The sequence below is a fragment of the Triturus cristatus genome, chromosome 1_1 (assembly GCF_964204655.1).
Source record: "Triturus cristatus chromosome 1_1, aTriCri1.1, whole genome shotgun sequence".
Lineage (NCBI taxonomy): Eukaryota > Metazoa > Chordata > Amphibia > Caudata > Salamandridae > Triturus > Triturus cristatus.
Genome location: NC_140579.1, coordinates 870,665,936 through 870,688,415, shown reverse-complemented (window position 1 = coordinate 870,688,415; position 22,480 = coordinate 870,665,936). Strand labels below are relative to the sequence as shown.

Here is a 22,480-nt window from a genome sequence, read left to right as displayed (position 1 = left end):
TGAATTGAGGTTAAAGTTCTTGGGGTCCCCCTTATTTTTTGGAATGGTTATGGGGTCAATGTATGACTATATTAAAGCTTTAGAGCAGATTTATGATCTGTTAATAAATGGTGAAGGTCCCATAGTTAATGGGGTGGGTGGTGATTAGATTTTATACAAGATCTAAGATTAGACAACTCAAATAAGACTAAACAACAATTAAAAACAAAGACCTCGAAACTGATTATGAAGGACATTTTGCCTTAATAGACCCATGGCAAGCAGATCACCTGGACCTTTCCCAGTTCACGTCATTCCTCAAGGTTAAAAACTGCTTCACGATTGGATGATTATCTGGTAGATAAGCGTTTAGAAAGAGGCGGGTCGGAGATAAATACCAACTCGTTTTCGGACCACTCTATAGTCTTCCTAGTCATAATATTGGGTATATCTTGAAAAAGGAATGCCAGATGGCAGTTTGAGCAATCTTTGCTTACGGGCCCAATGTGGATTGAAGAAATGCACAAGTTTATACAGCTGTTTAAGGATAATAGGAATAGGGCCACCAAATTTCATGGTGTGGGAAGCTTTTAAAGCCTCTTTTCAGGCACAGGTTATCTCCTATGAAGCTAGGACACATAAGCAGAGCGCAGAAAATTTAAATTCTACAAAACAGTGTAGAAAGGGCTAGGAATGAACTTAACTCTGCGATCAAGAGATTACGATAAGGCATCACAGCAAGAATTTGTGAGCGCGGAAGATCAACCAAGACTTTTATTTTAGAAGATTTTACAGGGAGTAAAGCATACCAACAGAAAGTGTATGAAGAAAGCCAACAGATAGGCAAATATCTAGCATGGTCTACTAAAACGCAGCAGAATAGGCAAATAATCACAAATAAGAGACCCTAGTACTGCAACTATGGTGGAAGACGAAGACAGGAGAGTAGAAGGAAAATGCAACTTACCCAGTATGCATCTGTTCTTGGCATATAGAGCTGTAGAGGCATATGCTATGCATAGATCGCCATCTAGTGTTGGGTCCGGATGTTTTCACTTTGATTTTCTTCGAAGAAGTCTTTCCAGTCACGAGGTAAGCGGCGACTTCTTTTGGTGATAGAGTGCATGGGCATCGACTCCATTGTTAGATGGTCTTCCCAAAAGAGGGTGAGAACGGAGATAGTAGGAGTAGTAAAAGGAGATGTCCATGCATGCATGTATATAAGATGCTACTGCCCACCCACCGGGGAGGTGGGTGGGCGCATAGGACTGTACAGCTCAATATGCCAAGAACAGATGCATACTGGGTAAGTAGCATTTTCAGTTCAAGGCATATGAGCTGTAGATCAGATGCTATGCATAGACTATATAGCAGTTATCTCCCAAAGTGGTGGCTAACCTGTATCTGTTGCAGTGGTCTGAAATAGTGTACATAAAACTGCCTGGCCCACTCTAGCTTGTTGTCTTGCTAACACATCTATACAATAGTGTTATGTGAATGTGTGAGGTGTAGACTATGTTGCAGCTTTGCATATGTCATCTACGGGTATATTTCCTTAGAATGCAATAGAAGCCCCCAGTTTGTGTTTAGAGTGTGCTCTAGGGGGAACTGTTGGCGTTAGTTTTGCTTTTGCATAGCATATTTAAATGCACTTGACTATCCATCCTGAAGCTCACCCACTCTTCTGAGTGATGTCATAGCCACGAGGAAAGCAGTTTTCCATGCGAGAAATTGCAGTTCACATTTGTGCAATGGCTCAAAGGGTGGACACCTTAGTCTGGTGAGAACAATGCTGAGATTCCATACTGGAGCAGGTGGACGTCTCGGGGAATGACTCTTGAGTCCCTCCATAGGCACTCTAAAAAGAGATAGCTGTTGCCTATTCTGGAGGAATGCATCTATTGCAGCCTGGTGTAAGCGTATGGAAGAGTACGCTAAATTGGACCGTTGTAGATGTAACAAATAACTGTTTCGTACAGAAGCATCAAGCGGGTTGATGTGGTTGTTATTAGAGTATATTACAAACCACTTCCACTTTGCTGCATAGCAGGCTCTTGTAGTAGGACGTCTAGCCTCTTTGATAATATTCATGCAGTCTGGCGGTAGTTTAACATAGCCAAACTGTAAGACTTCAGGAGCCAGATAGCCAAATTGTGTTAACTGGGGTCCGGATGTCTTAGATCTCCATGGCTGTGTGAGAAGATAGGGTGTAAAACGTAATTTTTGGTAAGGAACTAGTGAGTTTCAATAGGGTTGTGAACCACGGTTGCCGTGCCCATGTGGGAGCAACTGGGATTAGTGTCAGGGACACTTGTTTGAGTTTCTGAACCACTAATGGAATGAGTGGGAGAGGCGGAAAAGCATAAGCAAACATACCTGACCAATTCATCCAAGTGCATTGCCTTTGGACAACGGGTGTGGATACCTGGACGTGAAATTTGGGCATTTTGCGTTTTGGTATGTGGCGAACAGATCTATGTGAGGGACTCCCCAACATTGAAAGTATGGAAGGAGGACTTGAGGGTGGAGTTCCCTTTCGTGTATTTGATGTCTCTGCCTGCTGAGGAGATCTGCTATCTGGTTGTTGAATCCTGGGAGATGTTCCGCTAGGATATAAAGTTTGTGCTGAATGGCCCCACTCCAGATGTCTTGGGCCAAACAGGACAGTTGGAGAGAGTGACCCTCCCCTGTTTTTCTACTGAATACATGGCTGTCATGTTGTCTGTACGAATTAAGACAGCTTTGCCCTCTAGGGGAGTTTGAAACACCTTAAGTGCTAGGAATATTGCAAGCAGCTCTAGGTGATTGATGTGGAGCACCTTCTGTTGTTGGCTCCACAAGCCTTGCACTGTGTGCGGTTGTAGATTAGCTCCCCAGCCAGTGAGAGACGTGTCCACTGTCAGTGCTATCTGTGGAACCGGGTCTAGGTACGGCCGTCCTTTTGATAAATTGTGTGTACACCACCACTGCAGAGAGCGAGGAGTACGGCCGCATACCAACACTATATTGGTTATTAAACCTTGAGACTGGTTTCACTGACTGGTTAAGCATTCTTGAAGTGGACACATGTGCAGTCTGGCATGGGGAACGATCATGATGCAGGATGACATCATTCGCAGTAGCTGCATGTAAGTTTGAGCTAGAATCCAATGGTTGGGTTGGAAACGGAGAACTAAAGCCTGAATATTTCGAATTCTGTCTGAGCTGGGAAAAGCGAGAGTTCTTCGAGTATCTATTGTGGCTCCTAGGTAGTCCTTTGTATTGGTTGGTTGGAGATGACACACATTGATTGTGAAACCTAGTTGATGCAGGAGACGAATTGTCTTGAAAGTGTGTGGCAGACATTGTTGGTACGTGTTGGCTTTGATGAGCTAATCGTCCAAGTATGGGAAGACGTGGCTGCTTTGTCTCCTTAGGTGAGCAGCTAATACCGCCAGACACTTTGTGAAAACTCTAGGGGCGGTGGGGACACCGAATGGGAGTACCCTGAAATGGTAGTGTTGACCAGCTACCACAAACCTGAGGAAATTGCGATGCGCCGGGTGAAATGGTATATGAAAGTAGGCGTCGTTTAGATCTAGAGTAGATAGAAAGTTGCCTTTCTGTAGTAGAGGAAGTACCTGTTGAAGTGTCACCATGTGGAAATGGTCTGACTGAATGTACCGGTTGAGTTCTCGGAGATCTAAAATTGGTCTGAGAGAACGGTCTTTTTTGGAAATAAGGAAATAAAAAGGAGTATACGCCCGACCTGTGATGTTGGGGTGGCACAGGCTCTATAGGCCCTTTTAGAAGTAGAGACTGAACCTTCTGTTTGAGGAGGTCTAGATTGTCTGGTGATAGTTTGTGGGGCTTTGGTGGAATATTTGGAGGCGTGTTAATAAATTCCAGGCAGTAACCAGAAAGGATAATTTGGAGTACCCAATTGTCTGGTATTGATTGCCAGATTGGAAATTCTGACAGTCTTCCCCCAACAGGTGTTGAGTAGTCGGGGAGAAGTGAAGGCAAGTCACTGCTTCGTGTTGGCGGGGGAGTTGCGTGTGTTTGAACCCCGTCCCCTGCCCTTGCCATTGTTACAACTGTAACCTCCCCTGAAATAGCCCTTCGATGGAGAGCGTTGGTTATTGCCCTTATAAGTAGAGGTGGCTTCTGAGGAGGTATTTTTGGAGCCTCCTCGGTAAAAAGAGCGTCAAAAGTAAGCACACCCTTGTGTGGACTCAAGGGCTCCCATAGATTTGGCTACCTCAGTATCTTTCTTCATTTTCTCAAGTGAAGTCTACCGCTCGGCCAAATAGATGTTCCTTATCGAATGGGGTATTTAAAATGGAGGTTTGAACCTCAGGTTTAAAACCGGATACAAGGAGCCATGCATGCCTTCTTAAGAGGACCCTAGTGTTTATTGCTCTTGCAGCAGTGTCTGCAGCAGTGTCTGCAGCAGTGTCTGCAGCAGTGTCTGCAGCAGTGTCTGCAGCAGTGTCTGCAGCAGTGTCTGCAGCAGTGTCTGCAGCAGTGTCTGCAGCAGTGTCTGCAGCAGTGTCTGCAGCAGTGTCTGCAGCAGTGTCTGCAGCAGTGTCTGCAGCAGTGTCTGCAGCAGTGTCTGCAGCTTCTAGAGATCACCTTATTTGATTGTTAGCAATAAGTTGCCCTTCATGAACCAGATCTTGTGCTTTTGATTTGTGTTCCGGGGGTAAATATTAGATCAGTTGTTCCATTTCATCCCAGTGCGCATGGTCGTATCGCGCCAACAGTGCCCGAGTGTTGGAGACACGCCAGAAATTGGCTGCTTGAGAAGCTACCCTTTTTCCCGAAGCATCAATAAGTTTTGATTGCTTATCAGGAGGTGGAGCCTCTCCTGGTGTCTGTGAGTTGGCTCTTTTCCTTGCATTAGACACAACCATAGAGTCTAGCAGCAATTGTCCCCTTATATATACTGGGTCTGATAGTGCTGGCTTGTACTTCTTGTCCACACTGGGGTAAGAATGCGAGCCCTGACTGGGTCATTAAAAACGTCATCTACATGCCTGACCATCCCTTTAAGCATGGGTAGTGTATGCGATTACTTTGTGTGGTACGGAGGGTTTCAAAGAGGAAATCCTCTACTAATGACTCTTTATGTAGCTGTACTCCATGATAGTTGGCAGCTCTACCCAGTAACTCAATGTAGCCTACACTATCATCTGGTGGAGAGGGTTTAGTAGGGTACAGGTCGGGATCATTGCCTGTGGGCAAATTAGTGTTATAATCGTCCCATGGGTCTTGTAATGGCTGATCATCATCCCTATCCTGATCATCATCCCCTTCATCCTGGTTGTCAGGTGTATGTGGTGGTGAATGTTCAGGTGAAATTGGTTGAAGCTGAGGGGAAGGTGGTGATGAAGGAAGAATAGGTGGAGGAAGAGGAGGAGGGGAAGGGTTAGTTCGAACAGATCTCTTCTTTAAAGGGATGTGATATTATTCTTCTACATCAGCCCTTCTTTTCAGAGTCACTTTAGTGGAGATAAGGCCAGTCTGTGGATGGATATACAAAAGCTTTTGTTTCAGATCCGGTTTTTCAATTTGGGCATTTAAACTGGGCTTTGTAGTTGTTTTCTGCACTTCTGTCTGTTTCGGTACCGAAGTCAAAATTGTTGATATTTTTGGATCGGACGATTTTTTCGGGGCCGAATGGTGGCCGTCGGTTCCGAACTTGTGTTTCCACCCCGAAGATTTAGGCTCCAAACTTGGTTTGGAGGGAGTCTTTTCGGAGCCAGAAAGCTTTTTGGTATGCTTCGGTGCCGAGCCAGAGGGCGGGGCGTCAGAAGCGTGGACTTAATGCCGACTGGTGCCAGAGGGCGCGGGTTGGACCGGAGCCTTCTTTATAATTGAAAGTGTCTCTTGGGATGAGGGGGGAGCTTTACTCACGGTACGTTGACCATATGAGATGTCCTCCTCTTGGTGGGATTCTAAATCTGCGATGTCAACCGGCTCCTGGTCCTCCTCTGTTCCCATGGCCTCGCCGGCTTCTTCGTCCGACTGTTGACCGAAGATGTCCAAAATGGAGCTTGTGTGCTGGTTCTTCATGTCGCGACGTTGAGCCTGACGGTCACAAAGTGTTTTCTTGGAGCGGAAAGCCTGGCACGCATCGCAGTCTTGTTTTCTGTGTCCGGGGGACAAACACAGGTTACACACTTCGTGTGAGTTGATGCGCGGGTATTTCGCGTGACAGAGTTTAAAAGAGTTCATTCCATCGACTGCAGGTCGACCCGAGGCGGGTAGGCCCAAAGGCCTTCCACAAACTTTCCATTCGAAAGATTACTTTAAGTAATTCCGATACGTGATAGAAAGGGAGACGCGATCGAAAACAATACCGTCGAGGGGGAGTATCTTGCGCGCAAAGGGAAAGCCTAAGGAACGATGTCGAACCGGAGTGCAACGATATACATCCGAACCCGATGGCAGAAAAAAGAATTTAACAATGGAGTCGATGCCCATGCGCACTATAACAAAGGAAGAGTAACCTACCTCGTGACTGGAAAGACTTCTTCCAAGAAAAACAAAGTGCAAACATCCGGTCCCAACACTAGATGGCGATCTATGCTCAGCATATGATCTACAGCTCATATGCCTCGAACATATTTTTCCTCTATTTTAAACAAATGTATGCCAAAATCCAGGTAGTAAACCCACAAGAGTTAGAAAGTTACTTCAACCCATTCCAGCTTCCACATATTACTAGAGGGAATATCGAAGCATTGAATAAGTCCATAGAGCCTATAGAACTGGCAGAAATATTAAAAGGTATGGCTAGTGCTAAGGCTAGCAGGAATGATGGTATTCCTGTTGAAGTATAAAAGATGTTTTTAGTTGATCTTTCCCCATTTTGTAACATTTCTGTTGAACCTAATAATGGATGGGATCCCTATCTCCAAAAGATTTATAAAGAGTCAGTTGTTATCAGTATTCTTAAAAAAAAAAAAAAGATCCAAGCGAACCCATTTCATATCACCCAATAAGTTAATAAAATGCAGACTACAATCTTTTTATGAGAATCTGGGTGAATAGGATTGCTCAGAGTGCACAAGTGGTCCATGCTGACCAAACAGGATTTCTGCTAATACTCTTTTTGACCCAGGTCACTGATTATTTTTCAGTCAACATGGACAAGGCTGCAATCTTGATGGACGCAGAAAAAGAGTTCGACCTTGTTGACTGGCAGGCTTTGTTTTTTATTTTAGGGAAGTTTGGCTTCCCATCTCAGTTTCTACCGATGCTAAAGGAAGTATACCAAGAGCCGAAGCAAAGATAAATATTAATGCAGAACAGGTGAGAGGTTGAGATTAGACGTGGCATCCGTCCGAGATGCCCATTATCCCCACTCCAGTTCTCTTTGAGCCACTTGCAGTCAAAATCCACTCTAATCCATCAATTTTAGACCCGATGAAGGGGATGGCAAAAATTTAAATTTTTACTGATGATATAATCTTATATCTGAATGCCCAAAAGGGCAAATATTCAGGAAGCGCTGGAGGAAATCCAGGTTTTTACAGACCTAGGTGGCTATAAAGTCAATCAGTTTAAAAAACAGAGTTGCTTCTGTTCAACTCTACAGATGCCCAGTTGCCAGCAGGACTACGGACTCCACCACAATGGCCCATAAGATATTTAGGTCTATATGTAACAAATGATTTTTCAAAATTGTTTGACAAACTGTGAGAATATTATTATAAAGGTAAAAAGGCTACTAGAGAGGTGGACGTTATTACCCTTGTCATTAGTGGATCGAGTTTCATTAGTTAAAATGTTAATACTCCCCTTGTTTGTAATTTTGTAACTGAACCTCCCTCAGAGTGCCAAACTCTTATTTTAGAGAATTAGACAAAGTTATTCCGGAGTTTATATGGGCAAAAACAACAAGGTTGATAAAATTCTCTACCCTTCAATTAGACAGAGCAGGGGGGAGGGGGCTAGCATTACCAAATTTTCTGATATATTATCAGGCCTCTTTAGTCAGTCAATACAATCAGCAACATCACCGTCGAAATATGAGAATTTTACTCTAAATCATATGTTAAAAAAAAGTGCAATTAGTTTACCAGTTTTGCTTCGATCAACGAAGGAACCCAAGAAAACAAAGTATAAGGTCATAACGACAATAGCATTACGTACCCAGCTATTTTTTTAAAGCATATAATGTACCGGCATGCCATGCACTTATCTTTCTCCAAGAATGTGGGATTTGGGGCCTTCAGCTTTCACATGGGGTCTTGCAGTCATGGAGTGACCAAGGTTTTTTGAAGCTAGGTGACTTTTATAATCTTACTAACCTGATAACATGGGATCAATGTTACAGCAATTTGGTAGCCAAAATCAAGCTTTATGGTTAGGTTTTATCCAAATAACCAATTTCCTTAAAAATACCTATATGATGATTAATGAAACAGCACAAATATTAATAAGGTGTATCAATGATAAGAAATTGTGTGGAATAGGAAACTGGTACCACTTGCTACACCAGAGTGCTAATAGTAAAAGTATTGAGGAGCTCCTTCCAAATATTTTAAGAAACTGGCTGCAGTTTTTTTTTAAACATTTTATTGAGTTTTCATGGCACATTCTGGACCGTGGCCCTAGGTGTACATTTTAAAGGCAAAATAAATCAGGAGTACCAATACAAATATAAAAATTGTAACCTCTGCCTAACCTGCGGGCTGCAGGTTTAACATTAAAGAATGGCAACTATTGAGTGAGATTGGTCACAAAGCCTTGAGAGCGTCAAACTTTAAGAGAATGACTTTTCCCATCGAGATGGTTGGCATATTACACGCCTCAGACGTTATAAAATGTTCCCATCAAATCTGGATCAATGTTTTAGACGCAAGGTGAACTTACATATATTTTTTGCATGCCCTAGCCTACAGCATTTTTAAGAGGTTGGTAAGATTATTAGGTACTGCATGTCAATGGCTATCCTTCCATCAGCATTCTTGGTTTTATTTGGCTTCTCTCACATAGGGCTAAAATATTAGCAATATTTCATTTGTATTGCAATAGCAGTAGCTACGTCGTTGCAGCTGCAGAATTTGAAATCATCAAAGGTACCAGCAATAGGTCAGTGGCTTATTAAGTTGGCCCAAACCTATCAGTTTGAGGAGACTTATGCAAAAAGAGTAGGGGCACTCAGTAGATTGACGGCTACGTGAGCAGACTACTCCTCCGTTTCACTCACAATGTAAGATAAAGATCACTATGTAAGCTAGAAAGAAGAAGTATGTGTTGTAGAGTATGGCAGGCAAACTTCTGCAGCTTTATGAATTTTAGTATGGGTTTCTTGCACATGTATTGTTTTTAATGTACCATTGCACTGTGATTCTAAAAAGAAAACAGATTATGAATGTTATGTGAAATATGTGCTTAGTGTATTTGAAGCTGGATGAATAAGTTGATTTGACGAGAAATCTTTTTACCTGCCTTACACTTGAATTTCTATAAGCAATGTATGAACTTGGGTGTATTGCCGGTCTTCCTTGCTCAAATAATAAAAAAAAATTGTGATATCTGTTAAGGACTTTTCCACCAGCGATAGTGCTGAAAGATCCAGGGCAAAAGACAAAAGTTGCTTAACTGTAAAAAGAATGGTTACTTACCAGTAGAAATAGTTTTGCAGCCCGATGTATTGTCTGGGTTCACATACTGTGCATTATTTCTCCATCTAGTGGTTGGGTCTGTTTACCCCCACTTTTTTCCCCCCATTTTGACTACTAGGTACTGGTGTAATGTCTTGAGTCCAAGTAAATAGGACTCAGTACAAGCGTTCTGACCCTTAAAATGGTGCATGTTTACCTGGCTTGTCCCCAACTGGCATATACTAACATACTTGTAAGCTGTTAGTATATGGTTGTTGTGCCACACTGAGTGGGACAAGGTAAAACATGGCTTTCAGTCTGCCACTGCAGACTAGAATGGCAGATTTAAAATGCTAATTCAATTTTGCCATTTAAGGTAATGGCAAAGCCCAAATTTCTCTCTTTAATATATAATTCACCCCTAACGTAGGGTGCTGCAAGTTAAAAAGTGGAGTGTGTACTTTTACGCGAAACAGCCATTACAACGCGGTCACAACCAAGCGTGACCGTTACCGCAAAGCCATTACTACAGAGATGCCTTTACCATGCACGACTTTACAACAACTTTTGTTCTAAAGGCATGAATGATAAATGCATATACGTGGTAACGGTTTTAAAATGAAGTAGCAGTGGTAATAGCGCATGCACTGTATTGACAGCATTGTAAAGGCGTGTGGTCATTGCATGCGTGGTTCCGTCATGCAGCCACCTTTACAAGTCACAGTAAAAACCTTAAATTGTTGTTTTTAATGTGGAAAGACTAGTATTGGTGTCTGACGATACACGGGGGTACCTAGCACCAAAACAAAACAAAAAAGGGATAAAGACAGAGCACGATTCCGGCCCGAACTACCAGATGGTAGAATAAATGCACAGCAAGTGAATTCAGAAAATGATTCATGTTGCAAAACTACAGTTCTCTGGCATGGTTATCTTTCCATATTAGCTTATGATCCACACACCAGTCTTGCCATGAGGCTATAAATTATATGTATGGTTCACGGTTAGGATAAAAGAAAAATCTGTCACTTGGAAGCCTCTGGGAGGAGGCAGAGCACAGTGTCCTGACGGCTGAAGATCACGTTACATAATGAGGTTAATTGATTACGTGTCATCTATGATTGTTTTTATTGTTTCACTGTTATTGAGTTAACATTGACTAAATAGGGGGAATATTTAAATGAGTCAATAAAAAGATCAAATGCTGGAGAAGGAACTGGAGACACATTAGCAAACGTACTGTTTAAAGGAGCAAATACTTTCTTAGAGTGATATAAGCTTGAGAACAGAATAATTTACTCATAAAACTGAGAAAACAGACTTTTAAGAAAAACCAACAGAGTGGAAAAGGACACCCCTAGGAGAGTAAAGTGTAAATCGTTTAAGGCCTTATTGAAGGATTCAGAAAAATTAGGTGAGAAGGCTTCCCTAGGATATACTTAGTTGCCTCAAAATAAGCATAAGCTCATTCACTGTAGAACCAAACTTTAAAGGGGAGAACACCTTCTCCAGCAGCTGCTGCAGCTTATGATGACTTTCCAGTAATTAAAAATTAATAAATAAATAAATACTAACTAGATTTTATTTATTTTTTTAAATGCATCCAATTTTTAGTCTGATTTCTGGGAATTATTTTGCGGTTATGAAGCTTTGAAGGTTTCCTTGCTGTCAAAACCTAATTCTCAACTGAGAAAATGAACTTCGGTGACCTCCCTGTCAACCCAACGCCTTGCTAGATCACAGGAAGCAAGACAAATGGAGCAACAAGGAAAGATTTTCTATGTAGGTTACATTATTGTTCCAATCAGATGTTGGCGCCCACTGCATACCTGCTTCTGGTCCTCTCCTAGGCTGTCCCACATAGATGCCACAATCTTGGAGACTTCCCCGAAGGTGGCATGGGGATTCTGACCCTTGATGGCAGCTTGTGTGTCGCGGAAGAAGAGGGCATAAGCAGACACAGGTTTCTGCGGCTCATTGGGATCCTTTTTCTTCCTAGATTTCTGCTTTTTTGTTGGACCAACCACAACAGCCTTTGGAGCAGTTATCTAAGTGGAAAGTGAAAAAAAGGACAGTGAGGATAAATGTACATCTTTGTAACAATATTTCTCATGAGTTACTTATTATACATATATACATAGACAGATCAAACGCTAGAGAATGTAGTGTAAGCTATCTTTCCTGCATCAATGTAAATCTAGACTAACTATAGCCCTTCCTATCTGCATGGACCAAGCTTATAACATGCCTTTCCAAACTCTAACATCATTTCAGATTCGTGTTCGGGGGTTAAACTGCGAGATGGCAGTCTGGTAGAAAAGGGTAGCTCTGCAGACGTAACAATGAATTCAAGATTCAATTTAAACAGAAGCTGAAAGTGTGTGAAAAGTCTAGGTGCTTGTGCATTTGAACATTTGGCTAGTGCAGCTGAGGCCGATATGTTTAAACTTCATATAAACAGAAGGTCTATCCTAATTTTAGTGTTTAAGACTGCAACATTTACATACGTATTGTCTGTGTGATGTAATAAAAGAGTGGGAGACAGACTGCCTCTAACTTCTATTGAGTAGAAAGGAACTTAAAGAGGGACCTAAACTTACAGAAAATTGAATACTGCACAAGCAAACTAGTTTTAAGGGAGTTCTGATTGTTGGTGTTTAGATTGTTTGAAGATTCCGGAATATACCTGAAATTATGCAAATGTGATTTCCCACAATTACAGAATTTGGGTCAGGTGAGAAATCCAGAATTAAAAGCCAGATCTTCCGGGGTTAAAAAGTCAGCTTGTTAGCCACTACACCACACTCTTTCCTTACAGGGTGTCTCATTGCACCAAGTGAGAAGGCCGCCATTTTAAGTTAGTTACAAATCATTATCACACACATTAGTTCAACTCGTTTAATGGAAGAAATCCTAAACATCAGGCTAACAAACGAGGGAAAAGTAATGACTTTTTTTTACGGATGTCTTTATTCTTTCTTCCAGCTATAATCTCCAACTCATTACGTTCCTCATTGTTATATATTCTCCAACTTTGTCATTTATCCTTTTCTTCTTAGTTTTTGCGCTGCTATGTTGTTTTCCTACCTTCCATATAACTCTTCTTTGCCCGTTGTACTCAGAACCTCTCCTTCCTTCCCTCATTTTTCTTCCTTTCAACCCTTCCTTCCTCAACTTTACTCTACCGCTCCCTCTCGTCTCTGCAAAGGCCATTCATATTACATGGGCCAGTCTCGGTCAACGTAAAGGGTAAAGTAGAACGTGTATTGCTAGTTGGAAAACTACTCCTGTGTGCCTGCAGGTAACTGTACACATGATGGTCCGCTTACATGCATCTGAGCTTCATAACAAAAAGTTACTTACCTGTAAGGATTAGTTACTTACCTCTAATCCTAGTTCTCTTTCAGGGGTATCCTCATCAAAGTCATAAGCATTAGAATATTCCCGCCCATGCGCGGGACCCCGGAAACACTATATGTGCTATATATATCTATCTATATATATATATATATATATATATATATATATATATATATATATATCTATATCTATATCTATCTATATCTATATATATCTATCTATATCTATCTATAACTACATATATCTATATATCTATCTATATCTATATGCAATTGCAGCCTAATAAACACCAGAGCTGAATCATGCTGTAAGGAATTTCCACTATACATGAAAAACATGCATTAGAAACAGGACAAACAACAATAAAAATTGTTTAGAAACTGTTTTAATGCTCAGCACACAGTAGACATTCTCATAAACCACTGAAAGCATAGGAAGCTCCCAGGCTGCATTGCAAATACCCAGTCTAACAAGACTGAAAAGCTAACCCGTAGCTGCATAGCAATAAACTGACCCCTCAGCTTCCCATCATGCCTCAGGGGTGACAGTTAGGTCAGTTCTTTGCGGAGACTGAAAAAGCCATGGTACAAAGAGTTTACAATATCTTCAAAATATAAATATCTTTTGCCCGGGGAGGCGGGAGGGTTGCTTAGGACTTTGATGAGGATACCCCTGGAAGAGAACTAGGATTACAGGTAAGTAACTAATCCTTCTCTTCCAGGGGATCCTCATCCAGTCATAAGCATTAGAATAGAATAGCGAGCCTCACCTCATCTCCCTGCGGGCAAAGGAGAACACAGAAATGTGATCAGTAAGCTTAAAAAACCAAGCTCGGATAGAGCAAAAACTATCCAGATTCCTCAAGGAGGCTTGGCCTACTTGAGCATCAGCCCTGGAATCAGATTATAGGCATTAGTGCCTCGTAAAGGTATGAACCGATTTCCAGGTTGCAGCCTTGCAGATCTCTGACATTGGGACGTCATGTAAGTAAGCAACTGTGGCCGCTTTCCCCCTAGTGGAATGCGCCTTAGGAGGCAACGGTAAGGGTCTTTTCGCCTGCTGGTAAGCTAAGGTAATGCAGGATACAATCCATCTGGAAATGGATCTCTTAGCAGCTGTGAAGCCTGTTCTCATGGTGCCAAAGTTGACAAATAACTAATCTGTCTTCCTTATGCTCTTGGTACTTTCTAAGTAGAACTTAAGCACCCTCTTGAGGTCTAGGGAGTGAATCGACCGCTCGGCCGGGGTCGCTGGATTTGGGAAAAAAGATGGAAGGGAAATGGACTGATTGATATGAAAATCAGACACCACCTTAGGGAGAAAAGATGGATTCGCCCTTAAAACTACTCTGTTATGGTGAAAAACAGTGTAAGGCTCATTGGTACACAGCGCTTGGATCTCGCTTACCCTGCGCGCTGATGTAATGGCTACCAGAAAAGCGGCCTTCCAAGACAAATGCTGCAAGGAAGCTCTGTGGATTGGCTCAAAAGGTGGGCCCATTAATTTAGATAACACCAGGTTCAACTCCCACGGAGGAGAAGGGTTTCGAACAAGGGGTAAACTTTCTTCAACCCCTGTAAGAAGTCCTTGACCACCTGCATTTGGAAAAAGGAGGGCTGACTAGGAGACTTCCTGTACGCCGTAATGGCAGATAAATGCACCCTGATAGAAGCATACTTTAAACCTGATCTTGCTAAGTAGAGAAGGTAAGGGAGAATGACATCCTCCTGCCCCTTTGTAGGATCAAGGTGACGTTCTCTACACCAAAAAAAAAACCTCTTCCACTTAAAACGCATGACGCTCGTGGAGGGTCTTTTCGCTGCTTTCAAAATATGCATACAATCAGGAGGCAGATTCAAATGTCCATATTGCAGGACCTCCGGAGCCATGCTGTCAATGTCAGTGAGGGAAGGTTGGGATGAAGAATCCTCCCGCCCATCTTGGTCAGCAGGTCCGGCCTGCAAGGTAGTCTCCTGTGTGGAAATACCGACAGATGAAGAAGGTCCGGGTACCACCACTGCCGTGGCCAGTCTGGAGCTATCAGAATCATCGTCATGCTGGATCTGAGTAGCTTGGACACCACCTTTGGGATCAGGGGCAGAGGAGGAAAGGCGTAGGCAAATGTCCCTGACCAGTCCATCAAAAGCGCATTCCCCCTTGTCCCTGGACGGTGGAATCTGGACGCGAAAGCGTGGCATTTTGTGTTTTCGTCGTCTGCGAATAGATTTATTTCCGGACGACCCCAACGATGGAAAAGGTCCGCCACCACCTCGTCGTGGATCACCCAGTCTGGCTGATCTTCGAAGTGCCTGCTGAGTGCGTCTGCCTTGACATTTAGCTCTCCTGGAAGGTGTACTGCCACCACCAAGAGGTTCCGGGCGAGAAGCCAGTGCCAGATCGCCTGTGACTCCAGGGAAAGAGGACGCGACCGAGTTCCACCCTGTTTGTTTAGGTAGAACGTGGTCGTCGTGTTGTCGGTCTGGACCAGGACCGAATCGGACTAGATTGCCAGTAGGAAAGCTTTCAGAGCAAGGTGGACTGCTCGTAGCTCCAGCATATTTATGTGGTAGGTCTGTTCCTTCGCCGACCACCGTCCTTGTATCTGAAGGCACCCCATGTGTGCCACCCAGCCTTGCAGAGACGCATCTGACACCACCGATTGCACTGGAAGTGGCTGGTGAAAAGGGACTCCCACCATCAGATTCCGCTGCTGAGTCCACCATGTGAGGGAGGATCTCGCTGCCTGGGAGAGACACATCTGATCTTCCCAGCGACCTGTTGACTGATCCCACTGGTCCTCCAGAGTCTGCTGCAAAGGCCGCATCCTCTGCCTGGCGTTGGGAATGAGAAGGATGCAGGACGCCATGGATCCTAGCAGGGATGCCACCTGCCGGATTATGCACCTGGAGCAGAAGCCTGCACTTCTGTCTCATCTAAGAGAGTCTCTCCTCCGAAGGATACGCTCTTCCCACGCTTGTGTCCAGAACGGAGCCGAGGTAGTGGATGGGCTGCTGCACTGACTTCTCCATGTTGACATGAAGGCCGAGATCGTGCAACTGTTGTAGACAGTTCTGGAAGTCGTGCCTCACCTGCAGCGGGGATGGACCTTTCAGCAGCCATTTGTCTAAGTATGGATAGACGAAGAGACCTTTTCTGTGAAGAAAAGCTGCCACCACTGCCATGCATTTGGTTAAGACTCGCGGAGCCGACTTGAGTCCAAAGGGCAGGACCTTGTATTGATGATGTTTGTGGCCGACCACAAACCGTAGGTACTTGCGATGACGTTTTGCAATGGAAATGTGGAAGTACGCATCTTGGAGGTCCACCGAACACATCCAATCCCCTACTTGCAGATGTGGACATATTTGATTAAGGGCCAACATGCGAAACTTCTCCTTCACTATGACCTTGTTCAGTAGTCGAAGGATCAGTCGAAATTTGTGCTCCTGATCTTTTTTGGGGACAAGAATGTACCTGGAGTAAACTCCCTGTCCTATTTGAAAAGGTGGGACCTCTTCTATAGCCTGCTTTTGAAGAAGAGACCTCACCTCCTTTTGAAGCAGCTTTAACTGGCGAGGCCGAGACTTTTTCGGTGGTATGTCCTTTGGAAGAGCACGGAAACATAGCACATATCCATTGCGCAGTATATTCAGCACCCAGTGATCTTTTGTGATGCTGTCCCACTCTGCCAGATGTTGTGAAGCACTTCCTCCCACTGGAGTGGGCAACGGCAGCAGAGGAAGCCACTGCTCATGACTTCCCTCCCGCTCTCGCTGTGGTAGAGGACTGTTGCTGGTGACCCCCTCTACCTCTGTTGGACTTTCCTCCTCGAAACTGGGACTTCCCCTGGTTTTTGTTCTGGGACCACTGAGGGGTTTGAACCCTCTGTTGAGGCCCCTTGCGCTGGTTGGGTCTGTAGCGGCGTCTAAACTCTTTCTTTTTCTCCAACCCAACCGCCTTGAGGGTGTCCAACTCTGTCTTCATTCTATTCATCTCTTCATCTGCGTGTGTGCCGAAGAGAGAAGAGCCAGAGAATGGGAGGTTCAAGATCCTCTGCTGCGCATCTGGTTTTAGACCTGTCAATCTTAACCAGGACGATCTCCTGGCACATATTTCATGCGCGTAAGAGTGCGCTGATAGCACCGCACCATCCGCCGCTGTGCTAATCCCTTGATTTGCCACCAACGATCCCTCAGTGACTATCTCATCAAAATCCTTTTGGTCTTCCTTTGGGAGCTTGGTTTTGAACCGCTCCAAAGAGTCCCAAAGAGCTCTGTCATAACGGCCTAGCAACGCAGCCGCGCTGGAGACCTTAAGGGATGCAGCCGCAGAAGTGCAGGCTCTGCGACCCCACAAGTCCTGAGACCTGCTCTCTTTATCTGGTGGAACCGAAGAAGTGGCCGTTACAGCATGTGTCTTCTTTGCTGCCGCCACGATGACGGAGTCCGCCGGAGGGTCCGTCTTGATGAAGATCGGATCCGAGGCAGCTGGCTTATATTTCTTTAGGATGCGAGCCGGCACCGCTTTGAGGGTTGCTGGAGTTAAAAAAGTGTCCATGACAGGGTCAAGGATCCCAGGAACCAACGGAAGTAATGGTCGAGACGCAGTTTTCTGATGAAGAGTCTCGAAAATCACTGTTGTCGTGACTTGCGGGACAGACATCTCAATGTTGAGCTTCTGAGCACCCCTCTCCAAAACCTCATGGTAGGTATTAATGTCATCTATGGGAGAGACCCTGGAAACCGGGCTGTCCGATAGTGTGGGGGAATAATCCCTCTTGGAGGACCGGGTAGAGGAAGTCTAAGAAGTAGATGGTGTTCTTCTACTTCGCCGATGAGCTCGGGGCCTCCTTTCTTGCGATCTGACTGCGCGTTCTTCTCGCCTGGGGGAATGCGATCCATCGTGCCGTCTCTCAGGGGACCTCCTGGGAGAAATCACTCTGTCCACTTCGTCCACCAATCTCTGAAGAGGAGATGTATGAGCCAGACTGGCATATTCCTGCATACGCCTTGTCGCCCCTGAGTCCTGCCAGTGATGTAAGGGCAGCAGCCATCTTGGGGACAACTGAACAACAGAAGGGGCCGCCTTTTGCCTTGAAGGAGACGTGCGGATATGGCCAGCAACTTCCGGAGTGGCTGACCTTGAAGGCGCCCTCTTGGAAGAGTGAGAGGACGAATGGCACGAGGGAGACTCCGTCACCAGGACCACCGATACAGACCTCACCAAGGCCTGTCTCGACGTCGAGCGTGCTCTCGACGCGGAACCTGCAAGCATGCCAGACGTCGATCTTGGCTCCTGACTTCTCGGTAGTTGGGCCTCCCGTCTGCTCGACGTCGAACACCGTCTCGACGGCGACCGGTGCCGATGAGAAGCAGGTGAGGAATGCTGTCTCGACGTTGAACGACGATGTGAAGCAGACGACGGAGGGACTCTCTCTCGACACTGAGCGTCGTCTAGACGACGGCGGAGCTGTGTCCAATCTCGACGTCGAAGGTCTGCGCGACGACGGCGGAGGGGTATTCTTCGCCCTCGATGCCGAACGCCGTCGAGACGACGACGGAGACCTCAACCTCGACGCCGATCGCCGCAGAGTTGACGACAGCGGTGGAGATGATAGAAGTGAGCCTGCCCTCGACGCCGAGTGTCGGACCGGCGACTGCGGGGGGGTCTCTCTCCCTAGACACCGATCATCGCCGAGTTGACGATGGCGGAGGGGTGACACTGCTAGACGCCGATTGTCGCCGAGTTGACGACGGCGGAGGGTCTCTGCCCCTCGACGCCGATCGTCGCGGGGTTGACGACGGCGGAGAAGCTCGAATCTTCAACGACGTACCTTTTCTCGACGGCGAGCCCGCTGTCGAAGGTCTTTTCTTTGATAAATGACCCACCTGAAGATCATGCCTCAGCGCTGAGCCCGACGCTGAAGCAGAAGGACGCGAGGACTTGCTTCTAGAAGGCGTTCTAGACATCTTGGAGCCCTTCCTTACTGGAGATCTTCCTCTAGATGACTTATCTGCCAGGCCATACAGGCAAATTCTTTCCCTGTCCTATAAGGTTCTTATGGACAGGTTCTGGCAGTGAGGGCAGGTCTTAGGATCATGATCCTCAGGCAAACAAAGAATACAGATCTCATGAGAATCTGTTTTGGCCTTCTTTTTACCACAAGAAGGGCAAGAGTCAAAAAGAGATGGTATTTTATGTTGTTAAAAAGTGCCCAAACCTGTCAGAAAAGACAGCTTCTTACTTAAAAACATGAAAGACGTCGAAGTAAGGAATAAAAGTTTTGAAGAATGACCAGACTTTCTGACAAAAAGTAGAAAAGCGTGGAGCTGTGTTGCCAGGATCCTTCCTGAAGGAGCCGGAAAGAACAACTGACCTAACTGTCACCCCTGAGGCATGATGGGAAGCTGGGGGGTCAGTTTATTGCTATGCAGCTACGGGTTAGCTTTTCAGTCTTGTTAGACTGGGTATTTGCAATGCAGCCTGGGAGCTTCCTTTGCTTTCAGTGGTTTATGAGAATTTCTACTGTTTGCTGAGCATTAAAACAGTTTCTAAACAATCTTTATGGTTGTTTCTCCTGTTTCTAATGCATGTTTTTCGCGTATAGTGGAAATTCCATACAGCATGATTCAGCGCTGGTGTTTATTAGGCTGCAAATATATATATATATATTACATATAATCTAGTGTTTCCGGGGTCCCGCGCATGGGCGGGAATATTCTAATGCTTATGACTTTGATGAGGATCCCCTGGAAGAGAATTACAGTTCTCCAGCACTGGTACTTTCATACAATCAAATGGTTCTTCACTGTCAACTAGGAATCTTCGAAAGCAAAAAAATAAACAGTGGTAACAAAAGCTTAAACTTTGTACACAGTGCAGCGTACAATTAATGACCAAAACGCCAGCCAACGAAGGGCAAAGGTTCTGAGTTGCACTCCCTGCACATGTATCCATCCCATAACTCAGACTTCTATAGTGAATGAAACAAAAACCTCATTAAAAGTGGCAGCAAGGACCGCCGCCTGCCCCAACTGTTTTTTGCAGAGTATTTTCCGAGCTCCGGACCGGCTGACCAACGCATTGCCACCCAGACCCCAGGCAGCACCAGACGACGCGCGGTGTGGTCGGAGACCCGCGGCGCCCTGCCAAACTATGACTGTCCGACTGTCCCCCTGCCGGGGCCTGCAGGCCTCGCCTCACTTGGACGGCGGATCGCGTGGAGCGGGACCCGCCGGGCGCTTTCCAGAGGCACGCATCAAAGAGCCCTCTGCTCCAGTCCTCCATTGTTTCAGACGGCCCGACGTTTCCCGCAGCAATGGAGCAGGGAGGGAGCGGTACACCTCCGTGGAGCCTGCCTGATCCCCCGGCCTCCCGTTCCCGCCGTGCACTGCGGCCTCAGGCTGTGATTGCACTCTACCCCGCGCTACCACTCCTCCAGCCACGGCACCATCGAAGCGGCGCACCCCGAGACGCATCCAGGACCCCTGACTTTTCGGCGCTAGCTGGCCCGTGAACCAGGTGGCCCTTGAACCCAGAGGGCCCGGGACACTCAGCGGACTAGAGGGGCCTACCTCTTGAGCCTGGGCATACATGCTCCTGTGGACGGCGCAATGAGCTACTCAGCGAGGTGAGAGCGGTGTGCCCTGGGTGGTTGAGGGGCCATTACTCACCATCACCTGAACCTCTGGATCCCCTCGGGCCTGGGACGCCTCTGCTGTTGGCTCCTCGCGCATGCCCTCCACAGCTCCGCTGCGCACCTGGACACTATCCCTCCTGCCGATGGCCTCGCCAGGCGGAGGAGAGCGTGGACCACGTTAGAGGCGGACGCCGAGAGGGGTAGCAGTGGCTCACAGAAGCGGCCCAGCTAGGCTTGGGTGCGGGTTGTGGATCAGTCGCCACCCTAGCTTGCCATCCCCTACTCGGAGCAGCCACTGGGCCCATCCCGCAGGCAGGCGACTCCCCGACGGGCTCGGACCAGCAAGCAACAGCCCTCTGTGAGAACTACGAGACGACCCAAACATTGGCAGGTACTGAACACCATCGTGCGGCGGTGGGCTGGTACCCCGGCTGCGGTACACCCAGGCGACGGGTAGGACACTCTACACCCCTATCACTCACGAGCCTGCCCCACCTGGACATCCTCACGTGCCTTGCTTCACGTTCTCACCTTCAAAGAGGCCGCCCACGCCCTCCTGCACCGCAGCAGTGAAGGTGGCTGACTAGCAGTGGGCCGGGCCCGGACAGGATATCTTGACACGCTTTACTACCTCGACCATCCATATACCGCCTAGAGCTCCTACGCCGCATCAGTGTCGTTAACCTGGTGTTCCCACGTACTGCTTGCTGGGCCAGATACACTCGAACCACCCCTTACCTCACCTCACCTCACAACCTTTGGGGACTGCTGAGGTCCAGAATATATCCGCAACGAGGGCGAAGAGAGAAAATTCGCTCAAAGACATCTTCGCGCGCAAACAGACCATGTCCACATTGGCGCACTACGCCCGGGGGGGGCTAGCCGCCTGTGACACCCAGAGGAGCCTATAACCCGGGCGTTCCTGGAATCCCTCTTTTTAACCTTGCCGGAGGACCTCCAGACAGTGAAGAATCTCACCTCCGAAATCAAGGATATTCGCAGGGACGTGGATGGCATTGGGGAAAGGGTTGCTGCCCTGGATGACCACGGCGACACCAGAGACATGGAGATGTCCACGCTTCAGCAGGAGGTGATAAGACTCCAAGATCAGCACCTTGATTTTGATCTGGAAGACTTGGAGAATCGTTCCCAGAGACATAACATCAGTATCCAGGGAGTGAAAGCCACAGCAAATACCGATCTCGTTACTTTCTCCAGGAGCTATTCAATCACATTCTTGGCGCCTCACCTGATGCTGTCATCAAATTGGACCGCGCCCAAAGAGTTGGTCCCTGTAAGGTAAGCATTAAATACTTTTCAGTAATAAGTTACTGGATATAGAACAGTTGAAAAATGCAATAGAAATTGTACTTTGTTTGATTTACAGGGGAGCAGTAGTATGCAACACTTAGCAAATGCAGTACATTTAAATTAATGGGCTTTTTTAACAAATTGCAGGTAAGTTACTTTTACGTTACTTTTTCTAACTCCGTGCTGGATGCCTAGATTCAGTACTGGGACATTTCTTCAAAACAGGTGAGTAAATGCGTTTTTGTTATTCGTGTGATTTTTAAAGAATATTTTCAGATTTCAATACCCCACACTTCGAAACCTTTTGGAGCAGTACATTGAAATGAATGGGCTTCTACAATAAATTGCAAGTAAGTAACTTTTATAATACTTTTTCTAACTCAGTGATAGATGCCTAGATTCTGCACTGGGACATTTCCTAAAAACAGTTGAGAAAATGCGTTTTGGTTATTGTTTCGATTCTTAAGGAATATTTAAAGTTTTCAAAACTCCACACTTAATTTTCTTTCGAAAAAAAGACTGTCAATGTTATTCTATGGAAGAAAAACAGGTTATCGGTTTGCAGGTAAGTAAACAACTGTGGGAGTTAAGG

At 45.8% G+C, this 22,480-nt stretch overlaps 1 protein-coding gene across 7 annotated transcripts in view; it reads right to left on the bottom strand.

Annotated features, from left to right (window-relative positions):
• TOX4 (TOX high mobility group box family member 4) overlaps positions 1-22,480 on the bottom strand; it is a 798,038-nt gene that overhangs the window by 256,096 nt on the left and 519,462 nt on the right. For all 7 annotated transcript variants that reach the window (XM_085650564.1, XM_085650575.1, XM_085650560.1 and 4 more), the window contains one exon: positions 11,408-11,626. In XM_085650564.1, coding sequence (XP_085506690.1) covers positions 11,408-11,626 — 219 coding nt within the window. The remainder of the gene's footprint in view (positions 1-11,407; positions 11,627-22,480) is intronic.